This window comes from Eriocheir sinensis, chromosome 45, assembly GCF_024679095.1.
Source record: "Eriocheir sinensis breed Jianghai 21 chromosome 45, ASM2467909v1, whole genome shotgun sequence".
NCBI classification, from domain to species: Eukaryota; Metazoa; Arthropoda; class Malacostraca; order Decapoda; family Varunidae; genus Eriocheir; species Eriocheir sinensis.
The window spans coordinates 8,160,030-8,180,940 of record NC_066553.1 but is presented as its reverse complement, the minus strand read 5'-3'; the positions used below and the strand labels follow the sequence as shown (position 1 = coordinate 8,180,940).

Here is a 20,911-nt window from a genome sequence, read left to right as displayed (position 1 = left end):
CGTGACGTTCCGCTATTTTCCTTTCTTCTGCCTCCTCTCATATATTCCTCCTCCTCCCACTACTACTACTATTACTACTACTAACGACACACGTAATCATACTCCTGATATAGTATAAGAACAAGGGAAAGATGCAAATAATTATACACGACGTTCCTCTATTTTCCTTTCTTCTGCCTCCACTCATATATTCCTCCTCCTCCTCCTCCTCCCACTACTACTACTACTACTACTACTACTACTACTGACACACGTAATCATACTCCTGATATATAAGAACAAGGGAAAGATGCAAATAATTATACGTGACGTTCCTCTATTTTCTTTTCTTCTGCCTCCTCTCATATATTCCTCCTCCTCCTCCTCCTCCTACCTCCTCTCTTCCTATACATTATTCCTCCTCCTTTTATTTCTATCATCTACATTCCTCTTGTTTCCTCCTTTATTCATATTCTTTCTTCTCCTGTCTCTCCTCTTTTAATCCCAGTCCTCCTCCTCTTCCTCTATTTTTCTTCCTTTTGACACCTTTATTCTTCCTCGATCTCCTTGGTTCCTATAATCCTCCACCGCCTCCTGCATCTTCAATTTCTCATCCATTTGCCTCCTCCTGGATTCCTACTCTTCCTGCTTCTTCTGTTTCCTAGGACGGTATTCTCAGAGGCCTCCATCCCTCTCATCAACAATTTCCAAAGGCCGAGAAGGAGATTAATCGGATTCCAATGAGTGTTTTTATAGGTTCATGGTACAGGAGAAGGGTCAAACTGCCACCAGGGCCATAAAAGTACCCCTGGAAATTCCTATAACTCCTAGGAAAGCCTTGTAAAATATGTGCTTGGCCGTCAAAATGTTTAAGAATACAACCCCTACTAATATCCTTCTTCCTCTTCCTCTTAATTTATTCCTCCTCCTCCTCCTCCTGCCATCTGTTCCTCGTCCTGCCTCTCACGGTCGGGTATTGTCCTTGAACACCTGCCTCGCCGTCAACACGCAGACTACCTGGCCTGATTAAATGAGCCGGCCGTGCTACATGACACCTGTGGGGGGAGGGGAGGCACAGGGGCAGGGAAGGGAAGGGAGCCGTGGTAGGGGAAGGGAGTTATGGTAGAGGAAGAAAATAGTAGGGGAGGCACTAAGGGAAGGGTGGGAGCGTGATGCAACGAGAGAGAGAGAGAGAGAGAGAGAGAGAGAGAGAGAGAGAGAGAGAGAGAGAGAGAGAGAGAGAGAGAGAGAGAGAGGAAAAAAGTGAGGAAAATAACCGAAGGGAGATATGTGAAAATAGGGGATAGGGAAGGGAAGGGAACAGGAGGGGAAGAAGTGACGGGGAGGGGGGGAGGGGGGGGAGTAGACAGTTGAGCAGAGGGTATACATGAGCGGTAGAAGTGACAGGATGTGCTTATCACTGATCCCCCCCCCTCCCCCTCCCCCCAAACACCATACCCCTCCTGCCTCTGCATCGCCAGGTCTATGTAGTCCGCTGGGTCTGGGTTGGTCTGGGTCAGGTGGTCCGCCTCGCTTCACACCACGCAACACACGCTCGCCTGCACCAGCACCGACTATCCGATTATGGTAACCAGACATGCTTCCCGTCCACAATATATCTCTATCTCTCTATCTATTTATGTGTGTGTGTGTGTGTGTGTGTGTGTGTGTGTGTGTGTAACTGATTAAATAGATGAGTATAAAAAAGTATAAAATATAAAGACATAGACAGATTGTGATGAATAGAATATATAAATTAATATAAAGACAAATGACTACATAAACCTTGAAAATTAAAGCATTAAGGACAGAATTACACGCTGTTTAATTAAAATCATAACGAGGAAGACCAACAGATGCGAGATAAAACGTTCATCAATCATCCCCGCGACATAAGAGTAATTAATAACCTGACACACACACACACACACACACACACACACACACACACACACACGGCGGTGGCCGAATGGTCGGGGCGCGGACTTGGTGACCCCCACGACAGGTTCAAGTTTTGTTCTCACCACAAGACGCTGACGATTCGTAGCTAGGCACCACAGAAGCGTGTAACATAATTACGTTAGATATTGGACAATGAAGCCAGTGGGGGAGGTAAAAGGGAAAGAGGTCATTAAGATTATCCCCAACCCCCTAAAGCAAGGATGCTCTACTATAATAAGAAAAGGTCCAGTTAGACAAGTTCAAATGTATGCAGAGGCTCGGATAAGTATTGTAGCAGGACCCCAGCCTCCAGGAGTAGAAGAATATAATTATATAACATGAAGGTCCTGGCGATGGATTCTAGCAATTGTGTTTCCTTGACTGACTCTACAGGTAGTCCAGGAAATACACTTGCAAGAATACATCGCCAGGACCTTCATGTCATTTAATTATATTCTTCTACTCCTTGAGGCTGGGGTCCAGACACAGCACTCATAAGGTTCAGACTCGGACCGCGGCCGCCAGTTGAGTAGCCCTTGTCTAAAGGCTCTAAAGGAGGTGGATCCATAATAGGTCTTGGGATCTTTATCTTTAACAACAAAAAATATCCAAATAAAGGAGGGCCAAGAGGACTCCTTGAAATACCCTGTTGCTCTAGGTGGTCCTTCGAGGAACCAAGCACTGTGTGGCCCGGCTACTCCCATGATAGAAGGCCTTTATGATAACCCTTCACAGCCACCACTGTAACGTGCAGCACTAGATGCATCAAACATGACCTTCCCAATGCAAACATAACACCACTATACTGCCAAGATTTACGCACTTGTGTAATCCTGGCAGCGCTATATATATACATCAGCGCATAAACAGACGTGTCAAGGAAACCAGAACTCGCCAGCCTCGTTTGTAATGTGAACCTGCAACAAGGAACGCTGCAATAGACTCAGACATGACAACGCAACTTATTATTTCCGTAAAATTTGTGTTGTGGGACACACACACACACACACACACACACACACACACACACACACACACACACACACACACACACACACGCCATGGCATAAGGTTGAACTGTTTCTCTTACATAATCTATAAGCAATAAATCTGCCATGTATGCCCGTAAATGAGGAGCTGAGGGCTTAAGTGTTTCGATCAACGCCCCCACAAATAAAAACAACTGCTCTTTTCACTTGACAATTCATCTATTATTCAACTATTCTTTCACGACTCTAAGGTCGGTATTACAAGACACATTCGCTTCTCTCACCACCTACTTCTAGAGGTCAAAGAGGGGGTCAGTCGTGTTCTAATGATTGTCTCTTCAGGTTCATGGTACAGAAGAAGGGTCACACTACCACCAGGGTCAAAAACTACTCCTGGAAATGCCCACAACTCCTACGAAAGCCTTGTCAAATATGTGTTGTTGGACGAGGAAATGTCTTATAATACGACCTAAAACATCAATGACTTTCTCAACATATATATACCTATCTATTCTAAGGTCAGGGTCAGGGTTCAAACTTCTCAATATCCAACCCTTAAGAACCTGAAACGCAGAACAACAAACACGTGGGCCGCACTGAAGAACTACTTAGATATACATGACAACCACCTGTCTGCCAACCAATCAACCACTTCATTCACCAATCCCCTCGCCTCCCTCCCTAAGTTTTCCTTCCTCTCCTGTCTTCTTTCCTCTCTTCTTCCATCCCCTCCTCTCCTCTCTCTCCCACTTCTCACTTTTCCTCCCCTCCCCTCCCCTCTCCACATTAAAACAAGATAACTGTTAGGTTAGGTTACGTTATCTTTCCTTCTTTCATCTCTTGTCGCCCCTTAGCACAAGGAGAAGGCTGTCGACGGGTTTCTTGACGCCTGAGTGGCCAGAATCTATCCCACGTAATACCCCCCCCCCCCCGTCCCTGCCCAGCGCCCTTACCACCGAACTAGCAACCCTACCACTCAACAACCCACCCTGCCATCTAACCCCCCCTACCATCATCCCAACACCCACCTACCCACCCTGCCACCCAACCAATCCACCCACCCCTACCATTACCTAACCAACCACCTATCCACCCAGAGACCCTCCTATCCATCTACCCACTCACCCACTCATCAACCAAACAACCCGCCCAGTGACTACCATCCTCCGACTCACCCTTATACGCCCTTCCCACCAACCCCCAATACTATCTACCCACCCAGTGCACTTTCCGTCCACCCACCTACCCACCCCATCCACCACCCATCCTTTATTACGTGACCAGTACCGCCTCGTATAAACAATTTTTCCTCCTTTTGCTCTTCCTCCTCCTCTTGCCTCGTCATTCTCCCATCACCCACATCTCCTCCCCCTATACCCATCCTCCCTTCTTCCTTCTCCTAACCTAAAGACCTAAACGTTTCAAGAACACATACCAGGAAAAGATTTCGTGCACTGTCCAGCCCCTCTTCCACGCCTACATTAATTTATTTATTCAAGCATTTCCTTTCTTCTTCCTCTTCCTCTTCAGACATATGTTTTCTTTCTTTCTCCTCTTCCACTTTTCACTATTATTATCATTATTATTATTATTATTATTATTATTATTATTATTATTATTATGCTACTTATATATCCTCTTCTTCTTATCATCGTTATTAAATTTTCCTTGCGACAGCAACTTTTCAGACTGGCGTGACGAAAAGCTGCAATGCCCACTGAAGCAACTTGTTCCCCTCAGTGCATGAACTATTAAAGGCAACATTCGAGGAAGGACACAATAAAAGAAAAAGAAAGACAGATAAAGACCCACGCAATGCAGGAACCAATTAGTGAAAACTCAAGAAAAAAGAAGTTATATAAATAGTATACTACTACTACTACTACTACTACTACTACTACTACTACTACTACTGCTACTACTACTACTACTACTACTACTATTATTAAGAAGGAGATTAAAAAAACCCATGAAATACAGGCATGAACTGGAAAACTCAAAAATGGGGACAAGAAAAAATAAAACAAAGCATGGAAAGAGGAAAAATAAATACACGGAGGAAAAACTAGGAAATAAGGAAAATAATTAGACGAAAAGCAAAAAAGAGCAGGAAAACAAGCTGAAGAAGGAGAAGAAGAAGAAAAGGAGGAGTAAAAAATAAGGGTCGTATTTCACCCCCCAAGAACACATATTTGACAAGGCTTTCGTAGGAGTTGTGGGCATCTTACAGGAGTAGTTTTATGACCCTGGTGGTAGTTTGACCCTTCTTCTGTACCATGAACCTGAAGAAACACTCATTAGAACCCGACTGACCCCCTCTTTGACCTTTAGAAATAGCTGATGTGAGAAGCAAAAGTGTCTTATAATACCAGTTTAAACGTTTTGTTCCCCTTTAGGTAACAGCTATCGATGCTGAGTAGTCGGGACTGAAGGCAAACCGAGGAGGCCGCAACTCTTGGAAAAAAAAAGCACTAGAGAAGTAAATCAGCACTCTGGGACTTTAGTTACTGTTGCTGACTCTGTATTCTTGAACGCTTCCACCTTCCACATCAACTATTTCCAAAGGCCAAATAGGAGATCAATCGGGTTCTAAGGAGTTGTTTCTTTGATTCACGGTACAGAGGAAGAGTTAAACTAGCACCAGGGTCATTCAACTACCCCTGAAAATGCTCACAACTCCTACGAAAGCCTTGACAAATATGTGAGTTTGGGGGCGGAAATGTTCGAGAATACGACCCTGATGAGACTGACGGAAAGAGAGAAATGGAAAAGGCATGACCTATTACCTCCATGGCATCTAACACACACACACACACACACACACACACACACACACACACAGTAGTGGTAGTAGTAGTTTATGGACCACAGCTTTACAATATTTTTTTTTTTCGCACATGCTTTGTCCTGAGAATGAATAAACTGAATTCCGAGTTATGCATAATCAAAATACTGTAGTCCACAATAATTATAGGTAATACATCACAGAACATTCAACACACACACACACACACACACACACACACACACACACACACACACACACGAGCAAACTTAAAAAATATTGTGGTATTAGAGCAGCAGGACTGGTGGAAGTAGAAGTCGTAGTAGCAGTAGTAGTAGTAATAGTAGTAGTAGTGGTAGTAGTAGTAGTAATAGTAGTAGTAGTAGTAATAGTAGAAGTAAAAATAGTAGCAGTAGCGGCATATGTACCTAGTTCTCTTCAGCAGAAACCATAAAAAGGAAAGATAATTTGTTGTAGAGGGGTTGAGTATCGCTGAATGGGCACCGTGATTAGAGTAATATACGTGAAGGTTGGGGCCTATGGTGAGGACTAGTGGCGAGGACTAAACACAATATCTCACTTGGACACCATGCTGCTGATGGGAAGGAGACGAGGTGAGGGCAAGTCCTTCGCTGACGAGGAGACGGCGACGGAAAACTAGACCGCAGACAACCTCCGGAAAACGTGGGTGAGAGTATGTGGGCAAGACAAGAACCCAGCACCACAGGATAGGTCTTCTCTTGACGGTGGCGCCCGGGCTACTGATGCTGTCAAGTGCCAATGCTCAGTGGCTCTACACCTCGATGTGTTGGGCAGGGACGGGACTAGATGAACCTCCCTCGAGTCCCTCCCCTGCCTCAGTGCCTCCCTCCCTCTCCCCCTAGCTCCCACCCTGCTCAGAGTAACCAGACCCAGGGCGAGCGTCACCCACGTGGTTTGCTCTCCCCTTGGTCTCCCTTCTCCCTCTTTCGTCCACTTCTTTCCTGTGTAGTTTGTTGGCCCCTTCTTTCCTATTTCCTACCTACTCCCTCCTCACATAGTAGATACCCTCCCTCCTCGTCTCCTTCCTCTTCTCCCTTCCAACGTGGTAGCTCTCCCCTTCCTTCTCTTCCTTTTTTCCCCCTTCTCTTCTTCCCTGTGTAGTTTGATGGCCCCTTCTTTTATGCCCTCTTCCCTTCTCTTTCCTACCTACTTCCCCTCTTCACATGGTAGATGCCCCCTCGTCTTTTTCCTTCATTTTCTCCCTTCCAACGTGGTCAGCTCTCCCCTTCCTTCTCTTCTTCCCCGTGTAGTGTGATGGTCCCTTCTTTTATGCCCTCTTCCTTCCTCTTTCCTATATCTTCCCCTCTTCACATGGTAGATGCCCCCTCGTCTTTTTCCTTCATCTTCTCCCTTCCAACGTGGTCAGCTCTCCCCTTCCTTCTCTTCTTCCCCGTGTAGTTTGATGGCCCCTTCTTTTATGCCCTCTTCCCTTCTCTTTCCTATATCTTCCCCTCTTCACATGGTAGATGCCCCCTCGTCTTTTTCCTTCATCTTCTCCCTTCCCACGTGGTAACTCTCCCCTTCCTTCTCTTCTTCCCTGTGTAGTTTGATGGCCCCTTCTTTTATGCCCTCTTCCTTCCTCTTTCCTACCTACTTCCCCTCTTCACATGGTAGATGCCTCCTCGTCTTCTTCCTTCATCTTCTCCCTTCCCACGTGGTAGCTCTCCCTCTGTCTTCCTCCTCTTCTTCCCTGTGTAGTTTGATGGCCCCTTCTTTTATGCCCTCTTCCTTCCTCTTTCCTACCTACTTCCCCTCTTCACATGGTAGATGCCCCCTCGTCTTCTTCCTTCGTCTTTTAACCTTTTCAGTTGCGAGTTGCTTACTGTCTCTTCCTTCTTTCCCTCCCCGCCACTTCTTCCTTTTCTCTCCCCTCCTACGAGCTTAACTGATTCTCTCCTCCTCTTCCCTCTTTCTCCCTGCTCATTTTCCCTCCCTTCCCCTCCTCTTCTTCGTTTTCTCTCCTCTCCTATCCTCTTCTTCCCTCCCTACGCGGTTAGATCCCCTCCTCTTCTTCCTTTTCTCTCCTCTCCTACGTGGTATAATAACTCTCTCCTCCTCTTCCCTCTTCTTCCTTTTCTCTCCTCTCCTACGTGGTTAACTTCCCTTCTTCTTCTTCTTCTTTGGACCTGTAACGCTTTGTATCTCTACTCTTCTTTCCTCTCCCTTTCTGCTTCTTTTGCCTCCCCACGTGGTTAGCAGGTCCCCCCCCCCCACACCCCTCTTCTCACGTCTACCTCCCTTCACGGCCAGCTCCTCTCCTCTTCTCTTCCCCCCCCTCCTCCTCCTCCTCCTTCCGTCTCTCCCCTCCGACCCTCCGTGTCTCGTGAACTTATTTATATATCAACACCTGACTCAGACTCCTTCGTACTGTAGGGAGGGGAGGGGGGCTGGTGGGAAGGGAGGGAAAGGGGGAAGGCAGGGGGCAGGTAAAAAAGGACGGGGCAGGTGGGAAGGGGAGAGGAGGGGAGGCAGAAGGGTATGAGAGGCATGCCATTGTTCAAGGACTGACTGCGCTTCATCATACGTTTTCAGGCAGACCAGTTTTCCGGAAATCAGACCTCGCATGATCACGCCACCCACTCCGAGAACGCCTAAACGTTTATGAGACGTGTATTGGTAAACGTATCGGCACCTCAGATCGCGTGTTTGAAAAGCCTCTTGTAGAAGTAGAAGAAGTAGAAGCCTCTCGTAGAAGGCATAAAACTCAAATGTAGACAAGTAAATTCAGACTGCATCAAATTTTTCTTCACCAACGTTGTAGTGCGTGAATGGAATAAGCTCCCACCGTCAGTAGTCCAGTGTAACACGAATGACTCCTTCAAAAACAAGCTCGACCGTCACTTCCTTCAACTTAATATTAACTAGAGTTGAAATGCAACGTTTTGGAGCCATCTGATTAATGCAGAATCACTTAGGTTTAAGGACAGACCACCTAGTCTGGTCCATGGATGGGGTCTGTGTGGTCTGATTCTCTATGTAAATCTATGTAAGTTGCTGGGATTGTCATGACCTGTTTGTGTTCCTCGTTAGTAGCTAGGTATAGCTTTACACGACTGCTGCACCATCACCATGAAAATCACCCACGAAAATCGGGTTACTCTTCAAAATAGCCTAAGAAAAGAGTCGTAGAGGGAGTCCGATACGTATAAGAATATCGTCACCTTCGTAAACAAAGCGTGTAAGTCATTATTTTCTACTTTACAGGAAATCAGAAAAAGAACTGTCATTACCTCATTTGGCTTAAGATTTAGGCAGAAAGGAAAAGGCCAATTCTAGAATACTCAAACCCTGAATGACGAAGGCAACTATACAAAAATGGGCGTCACATGTTGAAAAATTGATGTAAACTAAAACCTGGATATCGCAGAAAAATGACTTAGGCGATTATCTTACGAGGGTGACGATATGAACCTATTATTTGTCCTCCAAGGAATAGGGACTGATAACCCAGCCCCAGGTATACTCGTACGTGGGTTATCATCATCTCCCTCGCCTCCCTATCGCCATTTCTTCTCTATGTACCCTGGGTGACAATGCTCGTGTTGTTTCAGTGTGTGTGTGTGTGTGTGTGTGTGTGTGACGAGTACTGAGGATAACATTTTGTAATAATTCTTTCTCACACACATTTAACCCCTTGACTGCGGATTTCCTACAAGAAGACATCACCAAGCTACAGGGACGGAACAAAAAGTGGCTGCTACAATTCAATGAAGAGAAATGTAAAGTCCTGCACCTTTGGAGGGGAAATCCAGCATACCAATACCACATGGGAAACACTCCACTATCCACCACAGAGGCAGAGAAAGACGTGGGACTATATATTGCCAGGCTACCAGGGAAGGAGAAATTCGTGCCAATCGCAGCGGACGGATTAAGAACATAAGAACTTAAGAACATTCCGTATCCAGACTGCTAAACGCTCATGGTATCGCTTATCCAAACTGCTGTGCGTAAATTTACATACTGATGGTTGCTTCGCTAACTGATATAGTGGCACGCATGACAGTTCCTCGTCGCCTTCTACACGAACTCCTTGGCTTGTGGCACTGACGGTTAAATCTGATGATACTGCTCACTTAGAACGCTGAGGGTAACTTGTATAATCTTTGTCTATGACCCTTATTTTCAGGCGCTTTCGGAAAGTTTGGAATGTTTCGTTTAGTCGGCGCAACATCTGTGGTCATATGCCGGAGACAGACAGAAGGGGAAGGAATTATAGGAGAAGGGAACAGATCCCAGGAGACGGGACACAACCCCCGATTAATACCTGGTACCCATTCACTGCTGGGTGGACAGGGGCGTAAGGTATCGGAAAAGCCGCCAAAATTTTTCCAATCTTTTGACTCACAGCAAATATTTCCAAAGGTCCCAAAGGAGATGAGGCGGGTTCTTTTATGAGTATTTTTTTCACGTCCATGGTGTTTAACTATCACTAGGCCTATAAAGCTACCCATGGGAATACAGACAACATGTACGAAAGCCTTATCAAATGTGGGTGTGTAAGCCTCGAAATGTCGAAGAATATTGACTGTTAAATATCAAAACTTTCGCGATACATTCTAAGCTTCTGCCGCACAAATATAGAAAGAGACTGGCTTCACGCAGACCCACGCAGCGTCTTTGATGGCATGCCTTCCCTTCGTCTCTCCCGCAGACCTTCGTTCCAAAAATGCTAGTGACTATAGGTACGCACCGTCCTTCCCTTCGATCTTCGTCGCTAAACCTTCGTGACTTGGTACGGATCTTTAACCCGGTAGCTGCGGGGGTCATGTTTCTTAGGTTAGATTAGGTTAGGTTAGGTTAAAGGCCCCTCTAAGCAAAATAATGAGAAAGAATCATCACTCACGCAAACCATTTCATAATATATATCAATGCATTTGTGATCAGTTTATGCATCATCTATCTTGGGAGGTTTATATCATGGCAGAAATTTGGCCCGTCGCTGCTACACGGTAAAGCCACAAATTTGGTCCGTCGCTGCTACCGGGTTGGTATTACAAGACACTCTGCCATCTCACATCAGCTATTTCTAAAGGTCAAAGAGGGGATCAGTCGGGTTCTAATGAGTGTTTCTTCAGGTTCATGGTACAGAGGAAGGGTCAAACTACCACATGTATCATAAAACCACGCCTGGAAATGCCCCAAACTCCTACGAAAGCCTTGTCAAATATGTGTTCTTGGACGCCGAAATGTCTCGTAATAAGGCCCTATATAGAGGTACGCACCGTTCTTTCCTTCGATCTTCTTCGCTAAACCTTCGTGACTCTTCGTACGGCTCTTTATAACATCAAAGCTGCAGATAATTACAACGTTTCATATATATACACATCTGTGCTATAGCTATGTATACACCACGAAGAGATGAGCTGTGCCCCGTCACTCACGCCGCCATTACCCCGAGACTTGGTGAATTGCCACTTAAAAAATTAAGGATCAGCTATTTACAGCGAAGTCCAAGGGCATGTGTCCACAACAATTAAAAAAAAAAAAAACTACTACGCAGCAACTTATCAGACGAGATTATGATGACGAATGATGAATTGTAATGTAGATGACGACGATGGCAAAGAAGAGCAAGAAGGAGAAAAGGCAGAGAAATGAGAGGAAAAGAAGGAAGGAAGAGAGAAGGAAAGAGAAGAGGACAAGAAAGGAGGAAGAATATAAGAATGAAAGAAAAGAGGACAAGAAGGGAGGAAGAATATAAGAATGAAAGAAAAGAGGACAAGAAGGGAGGAAGAATATAAGAATGAAAAACTAAGAATAACAAATAAAGAGGAAGAAGAAAAAAAGTGCAAGAACAAAAAGAGACTAACCAACAAACAAAGAAAAGACGAAGAAAAAGAAGAAGGAGCAAAGGATTGACGATGAAGAAGAAGAAAAAGACGAACAAAAAGAAGAGAGCAAAAGATTGACGATGAAGAAGAAGAAAAAGACGAAGAAAAAGAAGAGGGCAAAAGATTGACGATGAAAAAGAAAAAAAAGAGGAAGAAAAATAACAAAAAGCGATCGCAGAGAAGAAGCGATTGCAGTGGAAGAAAACAATTGCAAAAAAAATAAATAATATACAGCAGAAAAATATGGAAAAACACATAATCAACGAAAATCAGATAAGAGTCGGTATTATACACTTTTGCTTCTCATATCAGCTATTTCTAAATGCCAAAGAGGGGGTCATGCACTCGGGTTCTAATGAGTGTTTCTTTAGGTTCACGGTACAGAAGGGTCACACTAACACCAGGGTCATAAAACTACTCCTGGAAATGCCCACAACTCCTACGAAAGCTTTGTCAAGTATGTGTTCTTGGGCGACGAAATGTTTTATAATACGACCCAGGGAAACACACACACACACATAAAAAAAGAACAAAATAGAGGAAGAGGAGGAGGAGGAGGAGGAGGAGGAGGTCTACGTGACTGCTGACAGGTATAGAGAGCACTAATGACGTAGATATGCATAGTAAAACTCCTTCGGCTCACTCATTCATCCTTTTATTCTGCTCTTTGAATCTACTCCTCTCACAGCTGATCTAAAGAAGCAAAGGTAAAGTAATTCATTGAAACTCTCTCTCTCTCTCTCTCTCTCTCTCTCTCTCTCTCTCTCTCTCTCTCTCTCTCTCTCTTTCTAATCCACCATCCTTATCAACACTACCAATCTTCATCATTACCATCATCATCATCTTCATCGTCATCATTATCATATTCCTTACTTCATTTCCTCTTTCTTCCTCCTCATCGTCCTTTCTTTTCCTCCTCCTCATCATCATCATCCTTGGTCTTCTTGTTTTGGGTCGAAATGAATACTCTTGTAGCCTATCATGTCCGGTTGTATCTTATTTATATCGGTGCAAACGCTGCCTTGGCTGGCTCGACGAGGGGTGACGCAAGTGTATGCAAGGCTAGTGCAGTTTTTCCCTCCCAGTGGCCGAGAGTTGTCAGTACGGAGGGAGGGATGGGGTGGAGAGAGAGAGAGAGAGAGAGAGAGAGAGAGAGAGAGAGAGAGAGAGAGAGAGAGAGAGAGAGCAGTAGCAGTCTCAATGTTGTTTTTCGTTCCTTTCCAAACAAACAGATGACGAACAGAAGCCGAAAGATAGACAGACAAACAGAGAGAGAGAGAGAGAGAGAGAGAGAGAGAGAGAGAGAGAGAGAGCAGTAGCAGTCTCAATGTTGTTTTTCGTTCCTTTCCAAACAGATGACGAACAGAAGCCGAAAGATAGACAGAGAGAGAGAGAGAGAGAGAGAGAGAGAGAGAGAGAGAGAGAGAGAGAGAGAGAGCAGTCTCAATGTTGTTTTTCGTTCCTTTCCAAACAAACATGACGAACAGAAGCCGAGAGAGAGAGAGAGAGAGAGAGAGAGAGCAGTAGCAGTCTCAATGTTGTTTTTCGTTCCTTTCCAAACAAACAGATGACGAACAGAAGCCGAAAGATAGACAGAGAGAGAGAGAGAGAGAGAGAGAGAGAGAGAGAGAGAGAGAGAGAGAGAGAGAGAGAGGGGGCATTGTTTCCTTTCATTCGTTATCTACTCTTTCTTATCTGTTTCTACAAGTCTGGATCGGCGAGAACTATGTCGCAGCTTGTTATCAGTCATTTCTTTTTTCTTTTTTTTGTCTTTCCGCCCAAGATGACATATTTGACAAGGCTTTCATGGGAGTTTGAGGCATTAACACAAGTAGTTTTATGACCCTGGTGGTAGTTTGACCATTTTTCTGATTGATTGATTGTTTATTGTTGCAAGTAAACAACAAAGGAGAAGGGAGGAGTGTACCATGAACCTAAAATATCACTCATTGGAACCCGACTGATCTACTTTTTGGCCTTTGGAAATAACTGATGTAAGAGGCGGAAGCGTTTGACAGTACCGACCTTTGTCCTCTTGAAAACTGTCGAGGAGGGGACGCACCACCATTGCCAGATTATCGTACTCACACCCGCGTATTTACCGGTTTCTGGCACATAACTGTTGCCAAGAACCACCAATACTTAACCAATTAAACGATAACCATATATGAAGGCAGTTATTTGGGTGATGAAAGCAGTTTTTGGGTCGGAAATCGGCAAACATAAGAGGTAGAGTACGACAATCTGGCAACGTTGGGACGCACTCAGTAGCCTATGAACGGGGAAGGGAGAAACGAACGTGTGAACGGGAGAAAACGTAGGCATCGTCATAACCTTTACATTTTCACCCTTTTGCTTTCTTTCTTTCTTTCTTCCCACCCGTCTCTGCTTCCCTTGCTTCGTTGTGCTCCTTTTCTGCGCCTTTTTGCCCTTTCTTCATCGTTTTCTGACCCGTTGCTCTTTTGGGTCATTTTTACTGTTTTACTCTTTTACTCTCTCTCTCTCTCTCTCTCTCTCTCTCTCTCTCTCTCGTTATATTGTTTCTTTATCATAATTTCTAGTCTGGGTTATTTTTACTATTTTACGTCTCTCTCTCTCTCTCTCTCTCTCTCTCTCTCTCTCGTTATATTGTTTCTTTATCGTTATTTCTAGTCTGGGTTATTTTTACTATTTTACGTCTCTCTCTCTCTCTCTCTCTCTCTCTCTCTCTCTCTCTCTCTCTCTCTCTCTCTCTTTCGTTATATTGTTTCTTTATCATAATTTCTAGTCTGGGTTATTTTTACTATTTTACGTCTCTCTCTCTCTCTCTCTCTCTCTCTCTCTCTCTCTCTCTCTCTCTCTCTCTCTCTCTTTCGTTATATTGTTTCTTTATCATAATTTCTAGTCTGGATTATTTTTACTATTTTACGCCTCTCTCTCTCTCTCTCTCTCTCTCTCTCTCTCTCTCTCTCTCTCTCTCTCTCGTTATATTGTTTCTTTATCATAATTTCTTGTCTGGGTTACTTTTACTATTTTACGTCTCTCTCTCTCTCTCTCTCTCTCTCTTTCGTTATATTGTTTCTTTATCATAATTTCTAGTCTGGGTTATTTTTACTATTTTACGACTCTCTCTCTCTCTCTCTCTCTCTCTCTCTCTCTCTCTCTCTCTCTCTCTCTTTATATTGTTTCTTTATCATAATTTCTATTCTGGGTTATTTCTAATATTTTAAGGCTCTCTCTCTCTCTCTCTCTCTCTCTCTCTCTCTCTCTCTCTTCTTTCTTTACTACCTAACATTGGAAGCGTCACGTGTGAATGAAATGCTACGGTCTGTTTTTGCATTGGTATATGGCGAGCGTGCATGGTTGGTTGCTTATGCGAAGAGTAGTTTCGTATCTAGGGCTTTATTTAATTATTTTTTCGTTTTTTTTTATATATTTTTTGTGCAGGTTTGATTTTATATTTGTACGACCCTTATTATTTTTTTTCGAACATGTTATTTTTATTTTTATTTTTGTGCGGACTTTACTGTTATCCTGATGCGTGCCATTTTTTGTTTTGAGGTAGTCTTTTATTTTTTTTTTATGCCCTTGAACTGTTTCCTTGCTGTAAAAGGATCGCACTCAACTACATTCTACACGTATTAATGAATGGTGATACACAGGGCGGCTTCTGGGAACTCCGGGAACAAGTTATATGTTGTCTGCCTTCCTTGAATTGTCTCGAAAACGTTTGGAAGACTCTCTCTCTCTCTCTCTCTCTCTCTCTCTCTCTCTCTCTCTCTTAGGAACATGTCCCGAGAAAAAAAAGTGAGACAATGAACATTAAACCAAATATGATAATGACGAGAGAGAGAGAGAGAGAGAGAGAGAGAGAGAGAGAGAGAGAGAGAGAGAGAGAGAGAGAGAGAGAGAGAGAGAGACGTAAAACAGTAAAAATAACCCACACTAGAAATTATGATAAAGAAACAATATAACGAAAGAGAGAGAGAGAGAGAGAGAGAGAGAGAGAGAGAGAGAGAGAGAGAGAGAGAGAGAGAGAGAGAGAGAGGCGTAAAACAGTAAAAATAACCCAGACTAGAAATTATGATAAAGAAACAATATAACGAATAAAATGACAACCAAAAGCAGACACCATGAGAACCGCGAGAAAGATGAGCCAATAAATTAAGAGATGATAAAAATGACGAGTTAGTTAATGAATCTTCTTAGAGGATGAAATGATGTCTAAGGGAAGATGCAATATAGAGGACGGAGAGGAAAAAATGATGAATAGGAAAAAAAAAAAAAAAAACCGGATATGAACAAAACAGAAAAAAAAACATACATAAGAAAAATATTAATGAATCTTCTTAGAGGATGAAATGATGTCTAATTAAGGGAAGATACAATATAGAGGACGGAGAGGAAATAATGATGAATAGGAAAACAAAAACGGATATGAACAAAACAGAAAAGGAAAACAAGAAAAATATTAATGTATCTTGTTGGCGGATGTACTGATGTCTATTTAGGGAAAATATTGGATGTAACGAACGAATAGGAAAGAAAGAAGAGGGATTTTATACTTGTGTGACCCTTTTTTATTATTTTAGTTTGAACATCTTTTATTTTTATTTTCGTCGCGGGTTTATTTTTATTTTTATTTTTGTGCGGACTTTATTTTTTATCCTGATGCGAGCCTTTTTTAATTTTCTGTCGCGGTTTTTTTATATTTTTATTTTCGGCTCTTTCTTTAATCCCTTGAAGAGAGAGAGAGAGAGAGAGAGAGAGAGAGAGAGAGAGAGAGAGAGAGAGAGAGAGAATGAATGAATGAATGAATGAATGAATGAATGAATGAATGAATGAATGAATCTTGTGGGAGGATGGAATGATTAGGATGGAATGAATTAATTAGGTAAGATACAATATGAAGTAATGGACGGCGTGAACAAAATGACGCATAGGACGGATAAGAAAAAAAAAAGATAGGAAATAACGAAAAAAAAAAAACATACATGAAAGAAATGAATCAATCTTGTGGGCGGATGGAAAGATGTCTGACTAGGTAAGATACAATATGAAGGACGGATAAGAAAAAAAAAAAGATAGGAAATAACATGGGAAGAAAAAAACATACATGAAAAAATTGAAAAAAATCTTGAGGGCGGATGGAATGATGTCTAACTAGTGAAACCAAATTGTCGAGTCCGTTTTGGCGCTGGCTCCCGCGGGCCCATTTCTCCCCTCTGCTCTGCCACAGTCACAACGCCTATTTTTTCCTCTCATATGTTACCTATAGCTTACATATGAGAGGAGGAGATAGGTGTTGGGACAGTGTGACAGAGCAGAGTGGAGGAAAGGACCCGCGGGAGTCTACGCCAGACCGGCCTCGACATATTTGGAAGACTATAGTGAAAAAATATGAAGTAATAGACGGTTAGAAATAAAAAAAGATTGATGAATGAGTCGGGTTGGATGAATTTATGAAAGAACGGATGGATGGATAATGGAATGTGTGTATAGTAAAATCAAATTGATGGTTTTATGAATGGAGTTGTGGATGAATTGTGGATGTTTGAATGAAGAGATTGATGGATGGATAAATGGGTGAATAAATATACCTGTACCATAAAGAGAATCAATCCCCTCAACACCACCACCACCACCACCGTCAGAGAGGACACCACGCGGTTACTATACTATTACAATCCACTTGACCACGTGGTGAGAGAGAGAGAGAGAGAGAGAGAGAGAGAGAGAGAGAGAGAGAGAGAGAGAGAGAGAGAGAGAGAGAGAGAGAGAGAGAGAGAGAGAGAGAGAGAGAGAGAGAGAGAGAGAGAGAGAGAGAGAGAGAGAGAGAGAGAGAGAGAGAGAGAGAGAGAGAGAGAGAGAGAGAGAGAGAGAGAGAGGGGTTAGAGAGAGAGAGAGAGAGAGAGAGAGAGAGAGAGAGAGAGAGAGAGAGAGAGAGAGAGAGAGAGAGAGAGAGAGAGAGAGAGAGAGAGAGAGAGAGAGATTAAAGCATAATAATTCACAGTTGTCACTAAAACACACACACACACACACACACACACACATACACACACGTCTCATTCGCTAAAGGGTGCCGGGTGACATACACGTAATAACTGCCAGTTTAGACTTAATGCCATAATTAACGTTGGCAAAATATACCTCGAGGGGATCTAGTATAAAGAAAGTGAAAAGAAATGAGCTGAACTTCATGACATCCTAGCAACAGGCATAAAAGACCGTATGAGCTACTGTGTCGGACTTAATTAAAATGGGCTGAGAAGTGTAAAAAAATATGCAGAGAGAGAGAGAGAGAGAGAGAGAGAGAGAGAGAGAGAGAGAGAGAGAAATTTCTTAACGTTTTCACACCAAAAATTTATCCATAAACGTATTGCCATTATGACATTTCTACAAGCAACAACATATCTCAAGACGAGCAAAACATCCTGCCCTATCAGCTTCCCGTCGCAGTCTCAGCATCCGGCGGCAGTGCATGAGTAGGCGAGGGAGACATACATGAAACGTCTAAGTGAAAGTATCTTGTAGCGCCTTAAAGCTTGTCAACCCTTAATCCGCACCCCAGGCCCTACCACAAGCCTAAACCCCTTATAAACCTGTCAAAGCCTTTCCCCCCACTGTCCCCCCACCCTTGACTACAGCCCGACGTAACCCACAACCCCGAAACCCCATCCTTCATTTTCACCTGTTCACACTTCCACCTTCCCACCCCCAAACCTCACCACCCCTCACAGTCTCCCCACTCCCCAGCCTCCCAAACTCCTCTCCCCACGCCACCCCTCGCAACCCCTACCACACTTACCACTCCCTTATCCCCCACCTTTACCTACCCCCACCCACGACCATCCTATCTCCATTTCGAAGTACACACACACACACAAACACAAAGAAAAAAAGCTTAAAATTCATCCTCGTTATAATTTAGTTTTTTTTCGTTTTATCTTACTCGGAAACAAAGATGATAGACCAAGCTGAAAATATATGCCTCTCGTTACGCTGCTAGTAAATAAAAATAATATTAATAATAGCACCACGCCGACTTCCTCTCTAATAATATCTGGTTCCTCGTGACTGTCCGACGTACGAGGCTATTTAGAGTATTTTGGGACGAGAGGGAGCGAGGGGAGAGGGGAAGAGTGGGGGGAGAGAGTGAGCGTGAGAGACGGAGAGATTGCAATGGCGGGATGCTGGCATTCTTAGACAAACACTCTCTCTCTCTCTCTCTCTCTCTCTCTCTCTCTCTCTCTGATGTGCTTCAAAAGTCCAGCTTGCATGCATGAAATTTAATAAGTGAGAGAATCATCGTCTTGCTTGAGTTAATTAATCTCTTACTTACACAACCACCATTATTATTTCTTCTACTACTACTACTACTACTACTACTACTACTACCACTACTACTACTACCATAAAAAGAATGACAGCAATTACTACTATCATTACCACTGCCACTACTATTACTCCTACTACAATTGCAAAAAAAAAAAAAAAAAAAAAAAAGTTCTACTACTACTACTACTACCACTACTACTACTACTACTACTACTACTACTACCATAAAAAGAATGACAGCAATTACTATTATCATTACCACTGCCACTACTATTACTCCTACTACAATTGCAAAAAAAAAAAAAAAAAGTTCTACTACTACTACTATTACTACTACTACTCAAAGCGGGGCATACCATTATCCTCTCCCTCCTTCAAACCCCCACCACAACCAGACACATGCCCCAAAAAACACCATCACAACCACCACACTAGGATTTCTTAAGAGGACAGATGAAATATATTTAAAAAAGGTAATGCTTGCTCTAACACACACACACACACACACACACACACACACACTGCTGACTACTCAATGCTGACGTTTTAATGCTGATATCACGTGCTGACGGTGAGTGTATCTATAAATATTACATATGCTGACAGCTAAGAGACGGTGGTGGTGGTGGTGGTGGTGACGAATGGTAGTTAGGTGAAGGACGGATGGATGGGAAGAAGAAGACGAAGAAGAAGAAGGAGGAGGAGGAGGAGGAGAAGAAGAAGAAGAAGAAGAAGAAGAAGAAGAAGAAGAAGAAGAAGAAGAAGAAGAAGAAGAAGAAGAGGAAAACGAGGAGGAAGACGAAGAAAAAGTAGAAAATTAAGAAAAAGAGTAAGAGGAAAATGAAAAGGAAGAAAAAGAAGGAGAGAGAGAGAGAGAGAGAGAGAGAGAGAGAGAGAGAGAGAGAGAGAGAGAGAGAGAGAGAAAAAAAATATTTAGTGACAGTAATTGCACGTAAGAAAAGTTATTCCATTAATGTGTCTCTTCTCTCTCTCCCTCCGCCTTATCCTCCTCCTCCTCCTCCTCCTCTTCCTAGTATTTAGTTTTTCCTCCTTATCTCTGTTCATATCTACTGTGTTGCGCATTTTCTTCCTTCAAAGCCATTTCCTCCTCCTCATCCTTCACCATCTCCATATTTTCCCAGTGAAATATATTACTGCCAAGTGGTATTGCAGGCGAGGTAACTAGAGTGCAGTGACGGACACACACACACACACACACACATACATACATACACACACTCACACGGTCTGTCAAAGGAGTAATATTAGGCAATGCTTTCATAACTCACGTCTCTGCACGTTCCCAACATACACACACACACACACACACACACATCTACGTACAAGTGTTATGTCTTCGTGTGATAGCATATGCGCCATTGACACACACACACACACACACAGAGAGACGTATAAGGAGTTTGCAAGTGGTCGCCCTACACAGGAAAGCTCTTGTATGTAAGCCTAACCCCATCTATCCTCTCTCCATCTATGAATGCATCTAACCTTGCCTTGAACCTATCTGTCATATCGGCACTTACCTCATGAGCCTAAGTCTGTTCTGGCGTCAGGCAAACTACTCTTAAATTCACTCTTGCCAAAGCCTGCATTAAATCAGAGTTTCTCCAACGCAGTCTGCACATTCTCTCCAACTCTTCTACGTAGTACATGACTCTAAGGGCCATATTACTAAACATTTCGTCTCCAAAGTTCACCTATTTGACGAGGCTTTCCTACGAGTTTGGGGCATTTCCAGAGGTAGTTTTATGACCCTGGTGATAGTCTGACTCTTCTTCTGTACCGTGAACCTAAAGAACCACTCATTAGAACCCAATTGATTCCCTCTTTGACCTTTAGAAATACTTGATGTGATAACCCAAAGTGACTCTTACTAACGCCATTTCTGTTAACCCTTTCATCTACTCATAAACCTCAATCATGTCTCCACGCACGCAGCCTTCGCCTTTTCAGTTTCGCAGCCTATGAATTATTTTTGTCATTCGCCTCAGTAAAGATACTAACAT

At 43.2% G+C, this 20,911-nt stretch overlaps 1 protein-coding gene across 4 annotated transcripts in view; it reads right to left on the bottom strand.

The window, feature by feature from the left end:
- Nucleotides 1-20,911, bottom strand: part of LOC126980701 (equilibrative nucleoside transporter 1-like) — a 79,872-nt gene that overhangs the window by 12,691 nt on the left and 46,270 nt on the right. Inside the window, exon 1 of one of the 4 annotated variants that reach the window (XM_050830850.1) lies at nucleotides 6,275-6,654. The exons of the other annotated variants lie outside the window; for them this stretch is intronic. Coding sequence (XP_050686807.1) covers nucleotides 6,275-6,285 — 11 coding nt within the window. The 5' untranslated portion in view covers nucleotides 6,286-6,654. Of the gene's footprint in view, nucleotides 1-6,274; nucleotides 6,655-20,911 lie in introns of those variants that run through there. 4 annotated transcript variants of the gene reach the window in all.